General features: G+C 41.7%; 1 protein-coding gene across 1 annotated transcript in view; it reads right to left on the minus strand.

Moving 5' to 3' along the window:
- Positions 1-17019, minus strand: part of CCDC60 (coiled-coil domain containing 60) — a 532753-nt gene that overhangs the window by 75318 nt on the left and 440416 nt on the right. Inside the window, exon 8 of the mRNA XM_078665905.1 lies at positions 11304-11580. Within this exon, the coding sequence (XP_078522031.1) occupies positions 11304-11580 (277 nt within the window). The remainder of the gene's footprint in view (positions 1-11303; positions 11581-17019) is intronic.

Genomic DNA, 17019 nt, shown 5'->3' on the forward strand with positions numbered 1-17019 from the left:
AAGTGCAGGGTGCATTGTAAGTATAAGGTAGGGCATGCCCTGGTGTGTGTGGCATGCCATAATAGTGAATTACAGCTATTTTCGTTTTTCACTATTGCAAGGCTACCTCTTAACCATAGGCCAGAATGGGGAGTTAGATTATTACATTTTATAATCCTAACTTACTCAGGGAGGATGGTAGAAATTCGAGTTCAGTATGCCTGAATACATCTGAATACATATTTTAGTGAAGCTGATTTTAACATTCTGTGTTTGAAAATACCACTTTTAAAAAGTAGGTGTTTTCTTGTCTAACTATCCATGCCTGCCTCTGCTAGGTTGTGTATTCCTTGTCTGGAGTTTGAGAGACAGGGGCTGGGGGATTCCAGGAGACCGAGTGAGTCAGCCCAGTGGTGAATAGAGAGAACTGCATCTAGATTGGAGGGAGGAGTTGCACCTGGGACCTGAATAGGGTTGTGCCTTCCCTCCACAATGCGGGCTCCACCTCCTGTGGTGCGTCTGATGTCTCTGCCCTGCACTGTGAAAGGAGAGAAGGAGTCATGTCAACAGAGTGCTCCAGGGCTGTGCCTTCCCTCCACAATGCTGGCTCCACCTCCTGTGGGGCGTCTGATGTTTCTGCCCTGCACTGTGAAAGGAAAGAAGGAGTCATGTCAACAGAGTCCTCCAGGACTGACCAGAACTGGTTTGGACTAGGCAAAGGCCTCTCTGCCTTCAGAGAACAAATAATTTGGGGGTATAAGTATTGGGACCCTGATCCCAAGAATTTAGATCACTTTTGGACAACAATAAGACACCTTTGCTGAGGAGAGGAACCTGAAGAAACTAAGGAGAGACTATCTCTAGGCTGAAGTGCTGCTTGGGGGATTAGCCTGCAGTGTTTGCCTGACTGCCAAAGAAAGGAGAAGGGACTTTGTGCGCTTTATTACACTTGTAAGGCTCTCCAAGGGCTTGAGAGAAGAGCTTGCCTCCCTGCTGAAGTCTCAGGGACAACATACGTCAACCCCCCAGCTCCCCAAGAGTTCTTTGGAAGTGCCTGCTGCTGTTTGGGGCCTTTTGAGGGACTGCGTGCTGCAAAGAGCTGGAAGTGCGACTCAAGAGGGAGAAGCGTGTTGCCATCGCAGCCGCTGCAGTCACATCACGGAGATGACGCTGCTGTAGCTGTCGCATTGCACCGCATCTCAAGAAAGTCCTGCAACCCTGAAGAAGTGTGTCGCCGTCGCAGCCGCTGCCATCGCATCGTGGATGACGCCGCTGTAGCTGTCGCATTGCACCGCATCAAGAAAAGTGCCTCGCATCCACGGAGAGGCGTGCCGCTGTCTGAGCTGCTGTTGTCGCATCACGGAACAAGGGTGTCGCCGCTGCAGTTGTCGCATCGAGCGAAAGCGTCTCACATCATCGGAGAAGAGTGTCCCCATCAAAGCCCCTGTTGTCACCTCACGCAACAAGGGAGTCACCGCAGTAGCTGACGCATCGAGTCGAGGCTTCTCACAACATCGGAGAAGCGTACAGCATCAGGAAGAACTTAACGTCTTTATTTATTTGCACCGGATCTTTGCTGTATCTCCATCTCTGCAACACTCTCGTTGTAGAAGCGTGACGCATCCTAAGGTACATTGACTCAAAGTATTGCATCTTAAGATCTAAAGAGAACTGAGCTAAATTCTACCATTTTAAGTACAGTATTGTGGATTTTTGTCGTTTGTGGTCTTGTGTTAAATCTATATAAATAATACTTATTTTTTATATAAAACCTGTGCGGTTTCCATTTGTAGTGTTGTTACTTGATTACTGTACGTGATCACAAATGCTTTACACACTGCCTCTGAGACAAGCCTGTCTGCTCGTGCCAAGCTACCAAGGGGGTGAGCAGGGGTTATTTTAGGAGTGTACCCCCTTACCCTGACTAGAGGCAAGGGTCCCTATTTGTCACAAGTACCTACCTGTGCCAACTAGAAACCCCCAAATCTAACACATGGCATTAAAAAACTTCGCAAAAATACAATATAAAAAAGTAATATAATAAGCAAAACAATTTATACAGTTATATAATTAATATCTTGATCCAATTTACATCCTATATAGAGCTGCACATAAATAGACAGTCTAAAATCCTAAAATCACTATTAGAATCAATTTCATAAATGTCTATTTCTTAAAAATAGGTTTGCCAGATATATCCTCCATTATTCAGGGTACTGTAGACTCTGATCTTCATATTACAGATAGTCCAATCCAAAATTTCTTTTAGCGATAACACGTGTAATATACATCGAAACAGTATAACAGGCTAATTGAGTCTCGACATTACATAACCATTTAAATGCATCCTGGTACAAGAAGAGTTTCTGGGGGAAGAAAAGTGGGCGTAACAGACTACTCTTTATGTCTCTATATAGGCCGCAAAAGAGTATAAGAAAGATGATAGAGTGTTTTGCCCAACCATCAAAGGGACATTTTGGCAAGCCAGATATCCAAGTGGCCCTCTAAGGGCAGGCCACGAGCAGATGTAATGCGCCCAGTCGCATACGTGTCAGATAGAATCTCTGCTGGGTGTTTTTCGTTAATGATAGATACTTAGGTAAACCTGGCTAAGACTGAATTTATATATCTCTTATCACAGAAGATTTACCATTCACACTATTCTCCCTTGTAAACCTCCTATGATTATTATAGAGCAATTCGAGCTCCCTCTTGCTAAACTGCAGGAAACTTGCTGATTTGGGAATAGTTACTCCCTCAAAAGACTCGGTAAGCAATCTATTGACATAACTCAACCAAGAGATCTTATGACAATGATTAAGATTTAAATAATCAAATATTACATCTTTTGTATATTTTGAGCCTGTCTAACTCCATATATTGTACCAGCAAGTAATAGAGCTCTGATCAATCAAGTCTTTTATATAGGCATGTCAAGCTCTTTGGGACTTATATACGATGAAACAGTGCAGGATACAGCCAATATCTTACATAAAAAAAAAAAATTCCCGAGTTTGGAGGGAAATACTCTCTGCCCTGCCCCATACCGCGGTCCCATATATAGCAGTAGGTATACATTTGCTCCTATATAGTTGAGTCAATTCTCTTATGAGCTTATTTCCTACTTTACTAGAGAATCCATTCAGGGCCTCCATAGTTCTAACTGCTTTAGCTTTTGCATTTCTAATGTACAGGACCAATGACTTAGTGTTGGAAAATTGAATGCCACGGTAACAGAAGCTCTGTACTTCAACCACTTTAACATCCCTCACATAATATGGCCTTTTTTGGGGTTGCCTCACCCACAGAACATAGTATATGCTTTAGATACATTGAGCCTTGAGCCCCGTTTTTCCACATACGATGGGAACGCCTCGATCAAGAGCTGCAAGCCATTTGCAGTTCTTGATATCAGGACCAGATTATCGGCGTACAGGGGTCTTACATAGGCCTACTCTAGGGAAATCTGCTTCTTACTGTTGTAGTGCCTTATCTACTCCGTTGATATATATTGAAAAGAGAAAAGGCACTAAAATGCACCCTTGTCTTATGCTTCTAGTTCCACTAAATCTGGCCGTACATTCTCCTCCTCAGATGACGATGTATTTGTAGAGCACAACAATACCCTAAAGTATTTATGCGCCTACAACCCATATCTCACTTGTGTAGTCAACCTTCCGTAGATTTGAGATAGGTGACTATATCTACCTAGGCCACAAACTCCGTAAGGGTCTTCCATAATATAGCATGATTGACAAGGTCGAAGGCACTACTTAAATCGGCAAAGCATAAGTAGATATACCCATGTTTTGCCTCAGTATGTTTGCTGATCAAAAGGCTATGGTTAATAAATTGTTCATTTGTCCCTATATTCCTTCTTAAACCAGTAGGGTTGTCTCTGAGTATACTGTGTTCTCCAATGCCCAATCTTCTAGCCTGTGAAAAATAAGTGGCTTGATCTAGTTTGCCCCAAGCTTCTTCCTGCAAATATGTCTTCCTTTTCTTCAAAGCTAATTTATATTGAATTCTTAAATTTCTTATTTCCTTGTAATCTCTAGGAACTAACTGTAGGGCCTCTGTTAATTTACAATTTGCTAATGAACATGATGTATCAAACCATCCTTTGGTTTTCCGCTGGGCTCCAGTGCCTGTCCTTTTCAAATTAGTTGCAATACTTAGGCATTATGTTAGTAAAGGCCTCCACAATAGCCCCTGGTGGTGTCTCAGGGTTAGAACAAGGTTGTCCTTATGTTAACTAATGACATCACCTAGAACTACAGTTGTATCAACACTGTCCCATTTGAGGCTAATACCGTTCCTAGTTGCCACTTCAATGTTTAGGGTAGATGGCAAAGTTAAGATAGTCTTATGTCCAGCTTTCAATTCAAGCGATAATGGCTTATGCTCACTATAAAGGACTGTATCAATGTATAGGGGCCAATTAAATCTACTGCTGATGAGGAAACTATCAGGTGATCGATATAAGAACTACATGTATGCCATAGAAAGTGTGGGAAATGGAATCCTTTCTTGCAACCAATCATGTATCAACAACTCCTTGTTGTACTTATCTAATAATTCATTTAAGCAACTACCAAAATTACCGTGTGGAAAAGAGTACCATGGATTTCCTTTAACATCAGCAATGCCGCAGGGCTTGACCTTGGAAGGATGACATTATTGTATAGTGAAATCTACTTCCTAAATTATCATGTAATCCTTTTTGGTGCCCTCAAGGAAGGCATCCAAATATCGCCCCAAATCTTCTACATCTTGGTGCTTTTGGTTATTAAACACATTGTTGTAGAAGTTTACTAGCACCAATCGTTGGGATGTCATTGTGTGTAAAGATGCTACTTGGAGAAAGGAGGGTAGCAAGTTTGATGTGACAATGTTTCCATTATTTGAAGCTGAAATTAATACAGCCACACCTCCCTTGGCTCTGCCATGTTACAGAGGGAAGGCCGGAGTAGTTACAGTGACAAACTCATCCACAGTAAAGTGCTGTGTCTGACAGTTTTCCTGTAGAAACCATATGTGGCTCTTATCTATTAATTTTATCCATTCCTCATTATCAAACTTATTTGATATCCCAGCCACATTCCAAGTTGTAATCCCTAGTTTTACATCATCTGGTTCCCTCTGTGTATTTACTCTAGTTAAAGGTGAGTTTTCCCCCATTTAAAAGAAGTGCATTGAGGGACCTCTCGAGGTTTTAAAAAAAATACACTTGTATTCTCCCTCTCCCCCCAGCTAATCTGGGAGACATTTCTTCCCCCCCTCATTGTCAATCTTGTTCATCAACATTGAATATGGGGGGTGATTCTGTTAATATGAGCAAAAAACAAATCAGTTGGAAGGTGGTAGGGTTTTAAATAATCAGCTGGTTTATACACCTATCCCATGGGTACCACCTTGATCCCTTCATCTCCCCTTGATTTTGGAATTTATGTCTCAAAGTAAGATCATTTAAAAGCATTTTGATAAATGAGAGGGTTTTTAAAATAGTCATTTAATGCAGTGCAATGTGCTGTCTTCAATTACTTGACATCACATATTAGGAAATAGGTGTTGTTAGACCTGGCATCCTTGGCATGGTTTTCAACCTAACGTTTTGTCTTCAGGCCTCCTGTTTTTTTGGAATTTGTTTTTGCTGGCCTTAGTACTCAGCACACTTTACCACTGATTTAACAGTACTAAAGTGTTTTTGCGCTCTCCTTAAAACATGATTTAGCTTATACCCAATTGACGTATTTAATTTACTTGTAAGTCCCTAGTAAAGTTGCATTGGCTGTCCACAGGGCAGGTACATTAAATGTTACTAGTGGGCCTACAGCACTCATTGTGCCACCAACTTAAGTAGCACTTTAAACGTGTCTCAGGCCTGCTATTCAACCTGTATATGTGCAGTTGTAAACTGCCATTTCTATATGGCAAAGTAAACCTACGGTATGCCCTAGAGAGCCCAGAGGGCAAGGTTCAATGCATGTAAAAGATGGACTTGTAAACCTTTAGGTTTACATGTCCTGGTATTGAAAAACCCTTACATTTGTTTTTAACTACAGCAAGGCCTACCTCTCCCATAGGATAAATTGGAGTTAACTTACTACATTTTATAATTTTATAAGTGTAATTTCAAAATAGGAACAGGTATTTGGTTTATGTTTAGTGTCTCTGGATTTTAAATTACAACTTTGAAAATGTCACTTTTAGAGAGTTGGTATTTTCTTGCCTTATCCATTTATTGCCTGCAGCCTGTCTCTGGGTCACATGACTGGGCATTTCTCTCAGATGGGCTTTCTGTATTCCTCCTAGACAGCTATACACAATGGGGAGTTTAGGTGTCAGCGAGGTAAAGACTGAGGGGTAAAAGTCATGTTTAGAGACTGCAGGGTAAAAGTTACATACCGTTTTCAAATCGTCTGCAAGTCATACATTCCATTGTAATAACAGTGATATTGCGCAATCCTATATTCCTGGGTATTATATTATATATTTTACAAGACAAGTAGATGGAAAGTACAGAAAATGCGCAAAAAGTAGGGAGGATAATGCTTGCATGTGAATCTGTAGAGAACACACAATAAGAGGAAGATTGCACTGCTGGAGCTAAATGATTCGCGAAGGAAAATGGCAAAAAGTATAAATAACATTTGAAAGTGTGAAACAACCTTTTGAGGGAGCTGTGCATGGGTTCTGAGAAAAGTCTTGTTGTGAGGTTGGCCAGGTACAAAATGACTCCATAAGTACTGGAATCTTTTAGTCTGCATTTATTCCCTAGTCCCTTGATGCACCCTTTTTAATCCCAGGTGAATTCACATAGTCCAGAGTTTCCCTCCTTCAGGATTTAGCCCTTTTCTCATCTTCACTCTTCTTCTTCCCTCAGGTAAATGTCACATCTTTTGGCCACTTCAAAGTCATCTCCTCGATTGGTGTCCCTTCTTATTAATTCCCTCTTCTTTCTTCACTCTCCCTTTTCTTACCCTTTGCGTTCTCGACTTCTACTATTTACTTAGCAGTTTTAACCGCATGCACGCTAGCGGTTTTCCAGCTGCGTTTTTAAAAAAGCCGCGTTACATGACGAGCTCAGCTCGTCATCAGCGTGCGAGCGGCGTAACTCATGATGAGCTGAGCTCGTCATGAGCGCCGAAGTGATTAAAACCTAGGCCCTTTCCTTTTTAGACTTCTTCTCTGGGTCACCCTTCCCTCTCCCCATCTCGGGGATATAGTAATTATCTCTTTGTAAGTCCAAAAAAACTCAATATATCCTTAGCTGGCTAGCACAAACAAGAGTATCTACTTCAGAGCTGTTGTCCCATTTTCAAGCAGCCACAATTGTTGTCTTTTCTTCAGTCACCATACGTTTTATATTCAGGAACTTCTATTTGTGACTAAGATACTGGTTATGCTCTTCTCTGCCTCATGACACTTAGATGACTGAGCCATGATCCTAATGGAATGTTGTGGGGACAGTAAGTCTCACGGCAAGGACTGGAGTGTTTCTGTCTAGCAAAGGGTAGACCACTCTAGGCCAATACCCACTCTGCTGATATATTGGAATGTCCTGATGTTCTGACATTTGAAAGCTTATTCTGACTTTCCCAAATCATTGGGACTGCTCAGCGTCCTTTCTTTTTCCAGATGTCCTCAGGGTAGTCTTCAGTGTGGCACCTCCTGTCTTGGAAACGGTTGCGTCTTCCAGGTCCTGGTAAGGCGGGAAAGAAAATATTTCTTCTTTATTAGGCTCCTCCCCTTTTTTGTGTTTCCTCTTTATCTTATTTTTTTTTAATTTCGTTCCTCCTGACCGTAACCTCATTTCTTGACTCCCTCATTTATGATTGAGTGTTGTTTTCTTTTATAGGCTGACTGGCTCCATGAAGAATGCAACTGAGAACACTCTCGTCCCCATAATCGGGTACGTGATCTGCCTCTCCCTCACAAGCCTCCAGAGCATAGATACAGGCATAGCCTAGTAAGCAAAGCATGAACATTACAAACTCTTCTAGAAATAAGGCAGTCTACAGGAAAGAATATTTTCTGCACAAGATGGCATCTATAAAGAGTACCACAGTCAGAACACAGTTACACCACCCCAACTCTTCCAGCCTTCAAGAAGTACTGGCTACATAATAAACAGTTCTTCCTAGTCATGTGGCTCGAAAATGACAAATGCATTACGTTAAACCAATTATGTCTATGGTCCACATGCTGTCAGTGGACTAACTGTATCCCAGGTACTCTAACATTTTAGAGGTACTGGAATGGCATCGGACAGATGGGGCACACCTTCAAGGGTATGTTAGATACACCTGGACTGCTTGACCATGATTTATTAACTTTTCCAGGCACAAATAAGGCAAATAACTATTTCCCACACATATTTGACGCTAAGACTGGTCTGAAATGAGATTGGTTCTACTGCTACATATCTAGCCTTCATATCTATCTATCCTTGGCACGTGACATACTAAAGTCTATCTGTTGGAAGAACTTTAAAGGTGTATTGTATTTCAAAAGCACACATGTGGCCCAAAGGCAGAGGAGAGCAGTACATAATGTTCAGCAGAGCTCAGTCATTGGGGAGGGTGAGGGGCAGAGTGGTAGTGAGTGGGGGAAGCCTAGGCATTATAAGGTAGATCACCAACAAATCTAGGTAAAAGGTTCATAAATGACATACTTGTGTTTTGTGCTCTGGCTTCACAAAACTTGAAATATGAATACCAAACAATTTTTTGACCCTCAATCTCCAAAAACCTGTTTGTAACCATCATGCTCGAAGAGAAATATGGCCCAACAAAAGGTCTGGGAAAGCCGTTTAGCTGGCTGGTGGTATTGGGAACCCCTACATTTGCCTTGAAGGGGGCGATATTGTTTACAGACCTGTTTGGAGAATTCAGACAGGCCTAAGGAACTTGCTGTCGCCCTACTTTCCTTAAAATGTTCCAGGGTTGAGAGCCATCGAATGACATCCCCCAGAAGCCTCCTGACCACAGGCATGGAGCTGAAGCACCACACTTGTCCCGAACTAAGCAGCCCATCACGTCCAAGCCAGAGAGGATCACAAAGTTTTCTGCAACGCGACTATTCTGGATAGCTTGGGTCAAGGATGCCCACAGGTCATCTGGAACTGCTGGCAAAATGTTGACATTGTGTCCCATAGGGCATGAGCGTAGCAACCTAGAAGAGAGCTGGCATTTACAGAAGCTCAAGAAATCCAAGTGGGAATCAGCCATGTGAGTGCGTACACGTGCCACAAAGCCTTGCTCCCAATCTCCTTAGGTGCCATCTGGTCTTGCCAGGTGTCCCAAATTTCTGGGTCCGTCACAAGGTGTTGCATAAGAAAAGCAGGCCTGCCCAGTGAACTGCTGTATTGTATGGAGTTCAATAGTTCCTGGGCCTCATAAGATGCTGAACATCTGGAGGAGAGTATATGAAATGTGCTGCTGGAGAGTCTCTTACCTAGGCCTGCTTCCTTTTGTGCTCCTAGCTACTGATACTTCTCTCTTCAACTTCAAAATGACAACCACAGGCCTAATGGTTTACAGCTGTCTTTTAAGGGGACACCACAGATAATCCACTTCAGGTTTCCATTCTCATGTTTTTCGGTTCCTTCATGGCTGTTTCTCCCTTGGTTTCTTCCTGTCCTTCCAAATGTATATTGCTACCTGTCATGTGCTGTTTGATGTGCTGAAAATGTGCAGCATTGCCTCTCCAAAGACCTTCACTTGCTACATCGCTGACTGACAAAGAAATTCAGGGTGCCTGGTGACCAGACTCCAAAGGAGATTGGGAGCAAGACATCTGGCCCGTTGAAACACTTGCATGGCTGATTCCCACGTGGATTTCGTAAGCTTATTTTTGGACTTACCAGAACAATTAGACTGCTATGAAGATCTGCTGTGGAAACAAGTTCAGGAAAACTGTTACGGCGCGGAGTCTTCCGATGTTTGGAGACAAAGCTTCACCTTGTGCTCCCGTACGACCTTAAGATTCATCCAGATATAGTTATTGCCACAGGCACTACAATCACACTATGTGAAGGTCTGTCTCAGACATCTATTTGTTTCAGTCCCTATGCGGTTTGTACACTGTTGTATTGGGAGGAGACATTTCCTCGAAAAAAGTCCTGAAAAAACTAAGTAATAGCTCTGGATTCTCATCTGAAGGCACAGAAATAAAGATAGTGTGCACAGGGGTGGGGTTTATAGCCTGCTCTGGTCATCACGTCCAGAGTGGAACAATTTTGGTGCAGAGCTGAACACCACCACCTACAGGTGTGAAGGAGTACTGTTTTGAAGTTTCTAAATTCAGCCTAGTGCCTGGTGAATATTCACAAGATGAGGAATCTGCAAGCAGGAGTATCAGAATAATGGGTACTATTCCACTATGCTTTTGCTATTCAGAGAGTGGTCTTATGCACCAATTCTGCTTTTCGTCTCCATTGCCCATACACCTGGTCTTCTCTTTCAATATAAACTCGGTAACTCAGATCTGTCGATCTACATGGCTTATAGTTGCAGGTGTCACTTATCTAGGCATGGAAAAGTAGAGCCCACCGCTAGACACACTCCGTGAGCAACAATAACTGGAGAACCTGCATGCTATGGAATCTGAATCTAAAAGCAGTACTGCGCGAGTCCATCCATGCCTCTGCCCTGAATGACACCCGACATCTCAACGTCAAACCCTATCTTCTTTACACTGCCCCATCCCTTGTTCAATAGTACTCATACTATATTACTGAAGCTACTTCTGTCTAGAATTTATGGTACAGAGATAACTAGAGCAACAATGGCAGCAACAGAAAAGAATCTAGCAAATGACCATTAACAGAGGTACAGGAGAGGTATTAGGCTGGCAAGAAACTAAAACAGGCACCCCAACATTGCTAGGCAATTTGGAGAGCCCTGTTACCATCTTCATTTAAATGTCTGTCCATATTGAATGGAGATACTCCTCTAGTATGCATGATTTCCCATGCATTTTTCAATGCACATTGCCATGCACATTCAAATACAGGTTTCCTGCCAGAGGATCATCTCTGACATATGGGACGTATTTATCTTATGTGCATGCTCGTCAAATCTTGAGACTATCTTTGAAGAAGCACAAACTGGAGTGAGAAACTGCTTTTTACAGGTTTATACATCTGAAGGATCTTCAGAGACTGCCAATTGTTTGTAATAATAGTTTCATACCTGCTGGGAACCAATTTAAAATGGTCATGCAATAAATTCATATTATGTACAGATCTATGGCTAATATGGGGCCGCTCATAGCTCACACATAAGGATATGTTTCAACGAGTTCTATGAGACACTTACATTCAGACATGGGCGACTCATCCTCTTCTTTGGCTTGCTTGGCTTGAATAACTGAGTTGTTTGTTATCGACTCATTGTCTTCTGCTTCCCGGGGCATGTCAGAAGAGACAGAGGCTGCAGGAACAACTTCCTCTGAACTGGGTATCAGGGATGATGTGCTGCCCATTGTGGGAGTGACCGAAGACGACAGGGCACTGTAGCGGGAGCTACTCATGAAGGAGAACCTCCGTGGGCGCTGGAACTGGCTCTTCAGCACTCTTGGGATGGGTTTCTTTGCCTGTGAATGGTAGAAATTAGCAATTAGAATTTGTTGATATCCTTGTACGAGTTTGCCTCCCTACAATGTTCTGCTTTAAGACATATGGAGCACTGATTTAACTTATCTCTGTTTTCTTGTTGCATGCTTGTATTGATGTCATAAGTACTTCAAATCTCACATGTCACTGACCCCTTACTCACTGGATGGAATATTACTTCAGTGTTTGCCTCGACCAGAGGGAAGCGTATTACTCCTTACACTGTTGGATACCTTGATTCCATAGGAGCGGTCATTGTGTTGCATTTTTCACATTCAGGTGTATCAGAGAAACAAATGATGCATGTGGATTTATTCTTGCCACTAACTACAGTTCTTAAGTCATTGGTTTAGGTGGAGCCCTTGCAGGCCCATTTCCTCCCCTTCAAATTAACAATTTTATTTTGTTGAAGCATATCTTTGAGAGCGTTCTATTTAAAACCCTGGGTTAGAGAGAATGCTGAAGTACTTGTTTTAAGTCTCAGACAGTACCACATACTGCTTAATGTATAGGTTAATAGTAATAATAATATAATAATAAGGATATTTATAAAGCGCCTGTTTACGCCTAACGATGCCTCCCAGTGCTGCGAGAGAGGGAGCCGAAGAATAAAATCAGGTAATATGTCGATCTACTTGATGAAGTTGGGTTAAGATCTAAGCTAACACATTGCAGAATAGCCATGTTTTTCCTTCCTAACAATAGTTCAGATGGTTCCGTCCACAGATACAGAGGCAGGGAATTCCATGCCTGAGCCTCTAGAAAGGCGAAGGAATGGCAACCCCATCTAGCTTTCCTTACCCGGGGGATAAATGCTTGATTAGTTATCGACGATCTGGGATTACGGCTTGGACGTAACATCATTTGTTATGTCTACCTGTCTCTACCAGAGTGATATTTCTTCTGACTAATGATTTTGTTGACCTCCGTGCTGGAGGTATTACTCAAAGCTTGCAAATAGTGGTAAGTTCCTGCTTCTTTCATCTGAGAGTCCTAAGGCAAAAGTCTTTCTTTGGGATGACGTCCGTTTCTGACATATTGTAGTTCCTTTTGGACACAGAAAATGCTTACGTGCTACTCTGCCAGGAATACTCAAGACTACATCGCGTCTAGCATATACCCACTTGGCTCTTGCTTTTGGGCAGGGAGAAAAAGACATAAGCACTAGTTCTGAGCTGACTTGACTGATGGTTGAAGATAAAAAGCATTCCGTTTGAAGGCCATCTGAATAATCGCAATGTGTTGCTCTCTTGAGTCACATACCAAGTTTCAAAATTTACAAATTACACTGCTCTGTATTTTGCCTGTTCTGCTGAGATTCTTTTGTACCCTACTTCAATAATGTGGACAAGGTGAGGCATTGTTTTAGAACGAGCAGCAAAACTCTGGAATCCTCACTCATTGCCCAGCCAAGTATACAACTATCTAGCAAGGTTAAGTGCGGAAACGAAAATGTTGATACTTCCAGGAGAATTCTGGATCTTTCATAGAGCCCTCATACCACATCTGTATTCTGCATAAATCTTGGACAAAGGCCACCAACGTGTTGTGTTTCAAATGGGTAATTAATCCTATTAATTGGGCTGTGCCTACTGTAAATGCACTGATTTTACACATCCTCAGCAAAGAAGACAGCTTCTTTTTGCCATGTCATAGACAGTTTCAGGATTTCTATATCTGGAAATCGTTAATGGGGTGCTTTTACACAACTTACTCAATTCCTATGTACTACTTCTTCAAACAGGTACCACGGTTCCTTGTACGGCCATTCACATATTTTGATAGGAAAAACCCACCGACCAAAGACAGTTAGGACGCTTTAACTCAGAAAAGATTTGGGGCCTAACGCAGCACTAGCAAAAGGAATAATTGATGGACGGAATGTTGAACAAGGCAAACATTCACCCCCATTCACAAGGGTCTGGGTTTAATCCATTGCCCACCCCAGTTTGGACCCAGCCATATACAAAGCAGTCTTGAGCCTGTTCATAATGGGAACAGTCCAGCCCGAACTGCCAAGCCAGGTGTTTCCTGTCCCAGAAACAAGCATCTTGGGACCAGTTTCGAGACATCACCTCTAATCAGCGAGGCTAGCTTGAGTCCAGAGGCGCAGTGAGCACAGGACCCACTTCTTGGCATTTAAGTAATGTAGATGATTTTAATATTATCAAACCAAAGCAATTTCAAGTAAATAATCGGTTTAGGACATTTTCAGAATAAGATATTAGTACTCTCCTTGGGCCTCAGCATGTTTACACTGTATAGATGTAGAGTGCTCTGTTACTATGTTTCCTTTAAAGTTCCCTTAGTAAAAAGACAGACAATCACAGTAAATCCATATTCTTGTCTATACCAATTGACATAAATGTAATGTTGAGATTCCACCACACCAATATCTCTATATTCTATATAGGTGAGGGTGCCAAGTGATCAGGAGTTGTGTAGAAATGCAGGGTGTTCTGGCGTTTCCTGTCAGCCCTGGATATTCGTTTTTGTTAGATAAAAGCGTTTATTTGAAGATGCTTCAGTCCCTGAATAGAACCTGTAGAACACTATTAGTGAGGTAAATACCAACAAACACATCCGCTTGATTTCCAATATGGTCTGCAACTTACTAATGTCTACTACTTTTAGAATTCCTCAAGTAAAAGTATCCTTTCAAAGATATACTTCAAGCAGGTCAAATATTTAGGTCAGCAACCCCGATCCCCAGGAGCCATGTGGCATCCCTTGTCTTAATCCACTGGTGTCATGAACTTTATCAGATGGAAAGCTTCCCCGTCCACAGGCTACTGCCTTTCCATAAATCCGGCAGGTTGAGGAATAATGAATTTCATTACAAAGGGTAAGTTCTCCTAACTGTAACATTAACTTCATGTTGGTCAAATTATTCTGCATTATTTGGGATCATTAGGAAAAACATTTATGGTATTTTCTGATCTCAATATTTTCTGTGAACACAACCACCTTTTAGCGTCAGGATTCTGATCTTATCAATATAGTACTAGTGCAGTGCACATTTTGGCCACACCTTTACACTACACAATTTCATAACATGAACGTTCACTTAGCACATGTTTCTCCTGTGGTTCAACAATATTAAAATAAGTGTTGCACTGGATATTTATTTCTAGAGTGCATTTACTGTAGGATTAGTGAATTGACTCAAATTAAGTGTTTCTATTGCATCAAATGAGATATATAAAAAATCCTTACTTAGTAGATATATACTCACTATAAAGATGAGTTTGCCTTTTATAATGTGTGCCTTAAGACAATAAATTACATTTACTGTTTAGATGATTGAATAGAAAAATTGTTTATGTTTATAATTTTTTATTTTATGGGGCCATTTGGAATGGTTTTATTGCCCTTGATATAGCCCTAATAATTAATCTTGTATTTCATGGTGCTTTGATGATGTTACTTCTAATTTTGTACCCTTTTGTTCTCGATATGGTGCTTGTTTTTGTAACTCTGTAATTATGGGCCCATGATGGTCATACGGTACTGTTTTTTTGTACATCAGATGGAGCTTTTTTATCTATGTTTGTTTAACTTTTATGGTTTTCTTTGTAAAAACCAAATAAAGTATAATGATGAATAGAAACCATATTTGTTAGATTTGGGGGTCTCTAGTTGGCACAGGCACAGGTAGTTACTTGTGACAAATAGGGACCCTTGCATCTGGTCAGGGTAAGGGGGTACACTCCTAAAACAACCCCTGCTCACCCCCTTGGTAGCTTGGCACGAGCAGACAGGCTTATCTCAGAGGCAGTGTGTAAAGCATTTGTGAGCACATACAGTAATCAAGTGACAACACTACAAAGGGACACCACACAGGTTTTATATAACAAGCATTTACAATGCAACGGTCTCGCCTTTGCAAAAGTTAGAGCTATTGGCATTGTAAATGACACAATTTTTATTTATGTGTTGGTTGTGAAAACAGATAAATAAATGGCATTGTCATTTACAATGCCAAAAGCCTAATCTCTCCCAAATGCCACACACAAACCCACAGAGTTTATTTTTGTGTATTCTCAAAAAGCCTAGTCAAATCCAAATCACAAACAAGCCTATCTTATGTATTTGACAGTCCCAGTTTAAAAGCATTTCTTTTTATCGTGAGGTTGTACACGTTTTGGTGTCCTTTACATTTGGTGGGATTAACTAAAGGACTGCACAGAAAGACGTTTTTTTCAAAGTAGAATGTTTAACGGAGTTAACGTGGAATCACATATTGATGAAAGCTAATTTGGGGACACATTTAGGTCAGGGATCATTTCATAGGGTTATTTGGTGGTCAGAATGAGTGATAACTTATATCCCTGCTTCATTTTCATTGCATGCAACAGATTTCCGGAAGAGACAAAGGGGAAAAACTCAAGGGCATTGACTCTAGACCTAGTACTCTTCAGTGATATATCTTGATGGCAACACTGTAACTTCAAATTGGTTTTAGGAATACCCATAATTTCCATGGCACCCGTTCGTGGTGTTTAACATGTGCCTAAACTATTTTTAATTAGACCCCAGTATTAAATGCATCTTGACGTCGGGTATTAAAGCATTCTGGACAGGTTTTACAGTATGTGCATGTTTTAGGGTGTTAACAAAGTACCCTGGAGTCACTATGTGGTGGAGAAAGGTAAAAGTGGCCACATCGATAAACATACAGCATACCATTGCACAAGTGACATCATTACTTGGTTTTATTTCAGGTGCCCAAAACAATTCCATTAAACGTCGCAACGTCGGCTTTCGCAATATTTCATTATTTTTACTTTACTGGTGAATTGACAGTAACACAAAAGTGTCATTGTGCAGAGTGCCACTAAAGAGGTTGCGGAAAAAGGCTGCATATAGGGTGGTGCGGATGGCTTGCAACTTTTACTTGGTTGGCTTATTTACATTTTCACTAGAGGGGCGACATGTGTTGGGAGTGTCGGTAGTTTTAACTGAATTCCACCCTCTACCCCATGAGGGGAAAAAACGTTGAAGTTCTGAGACTGCCACGGGGCGGGTCAAATGACGAAGAGGATCAAAGTGTGTCGGTGAAAGGGAGGAGGGGATAAAAGGGGAGTGGATAGCAGCGATACTTGTAACTAATATTTCGCTAATTAAACAAAGCTGGGCAGTCAGCACACTCTCACCTTCTTAAATAAATATTAGCACTTGAGACACGGAAATCAAGAACGACTTGACCCAATCAACAGCTAGACTCCGTCGGATGGAATTGAAGGACAATGGGATGGGGGAACGGGGACTGTAGGGAGGAAGGGTGGGGGTCGGAGAGATGAGGAGGAGGAAAAAACGGGGAGGGTGGGCTCGGCGGCGGCTGCGCTGCTAGAGGAGGGAGAGGGAAGGCTCTGGGGAAGCTCTGGTGCTGAAAGTAAAACGGAACCGTGTGCGAGTGC

Source organism: Lissotriton helveticus, chromosome 11, assembly GCF_964261635.1.
Source record: "Lissotriton helveticus chromosome 11, aLisHel1.1, whole genome shotgun sequence".
Classification (NCBI taxonomy): Eukaryota; Metazoa; Chordata; class Amphibia; order Caudata; family Salamandridae; genus Lissotriton; species Lissotriton helveticus.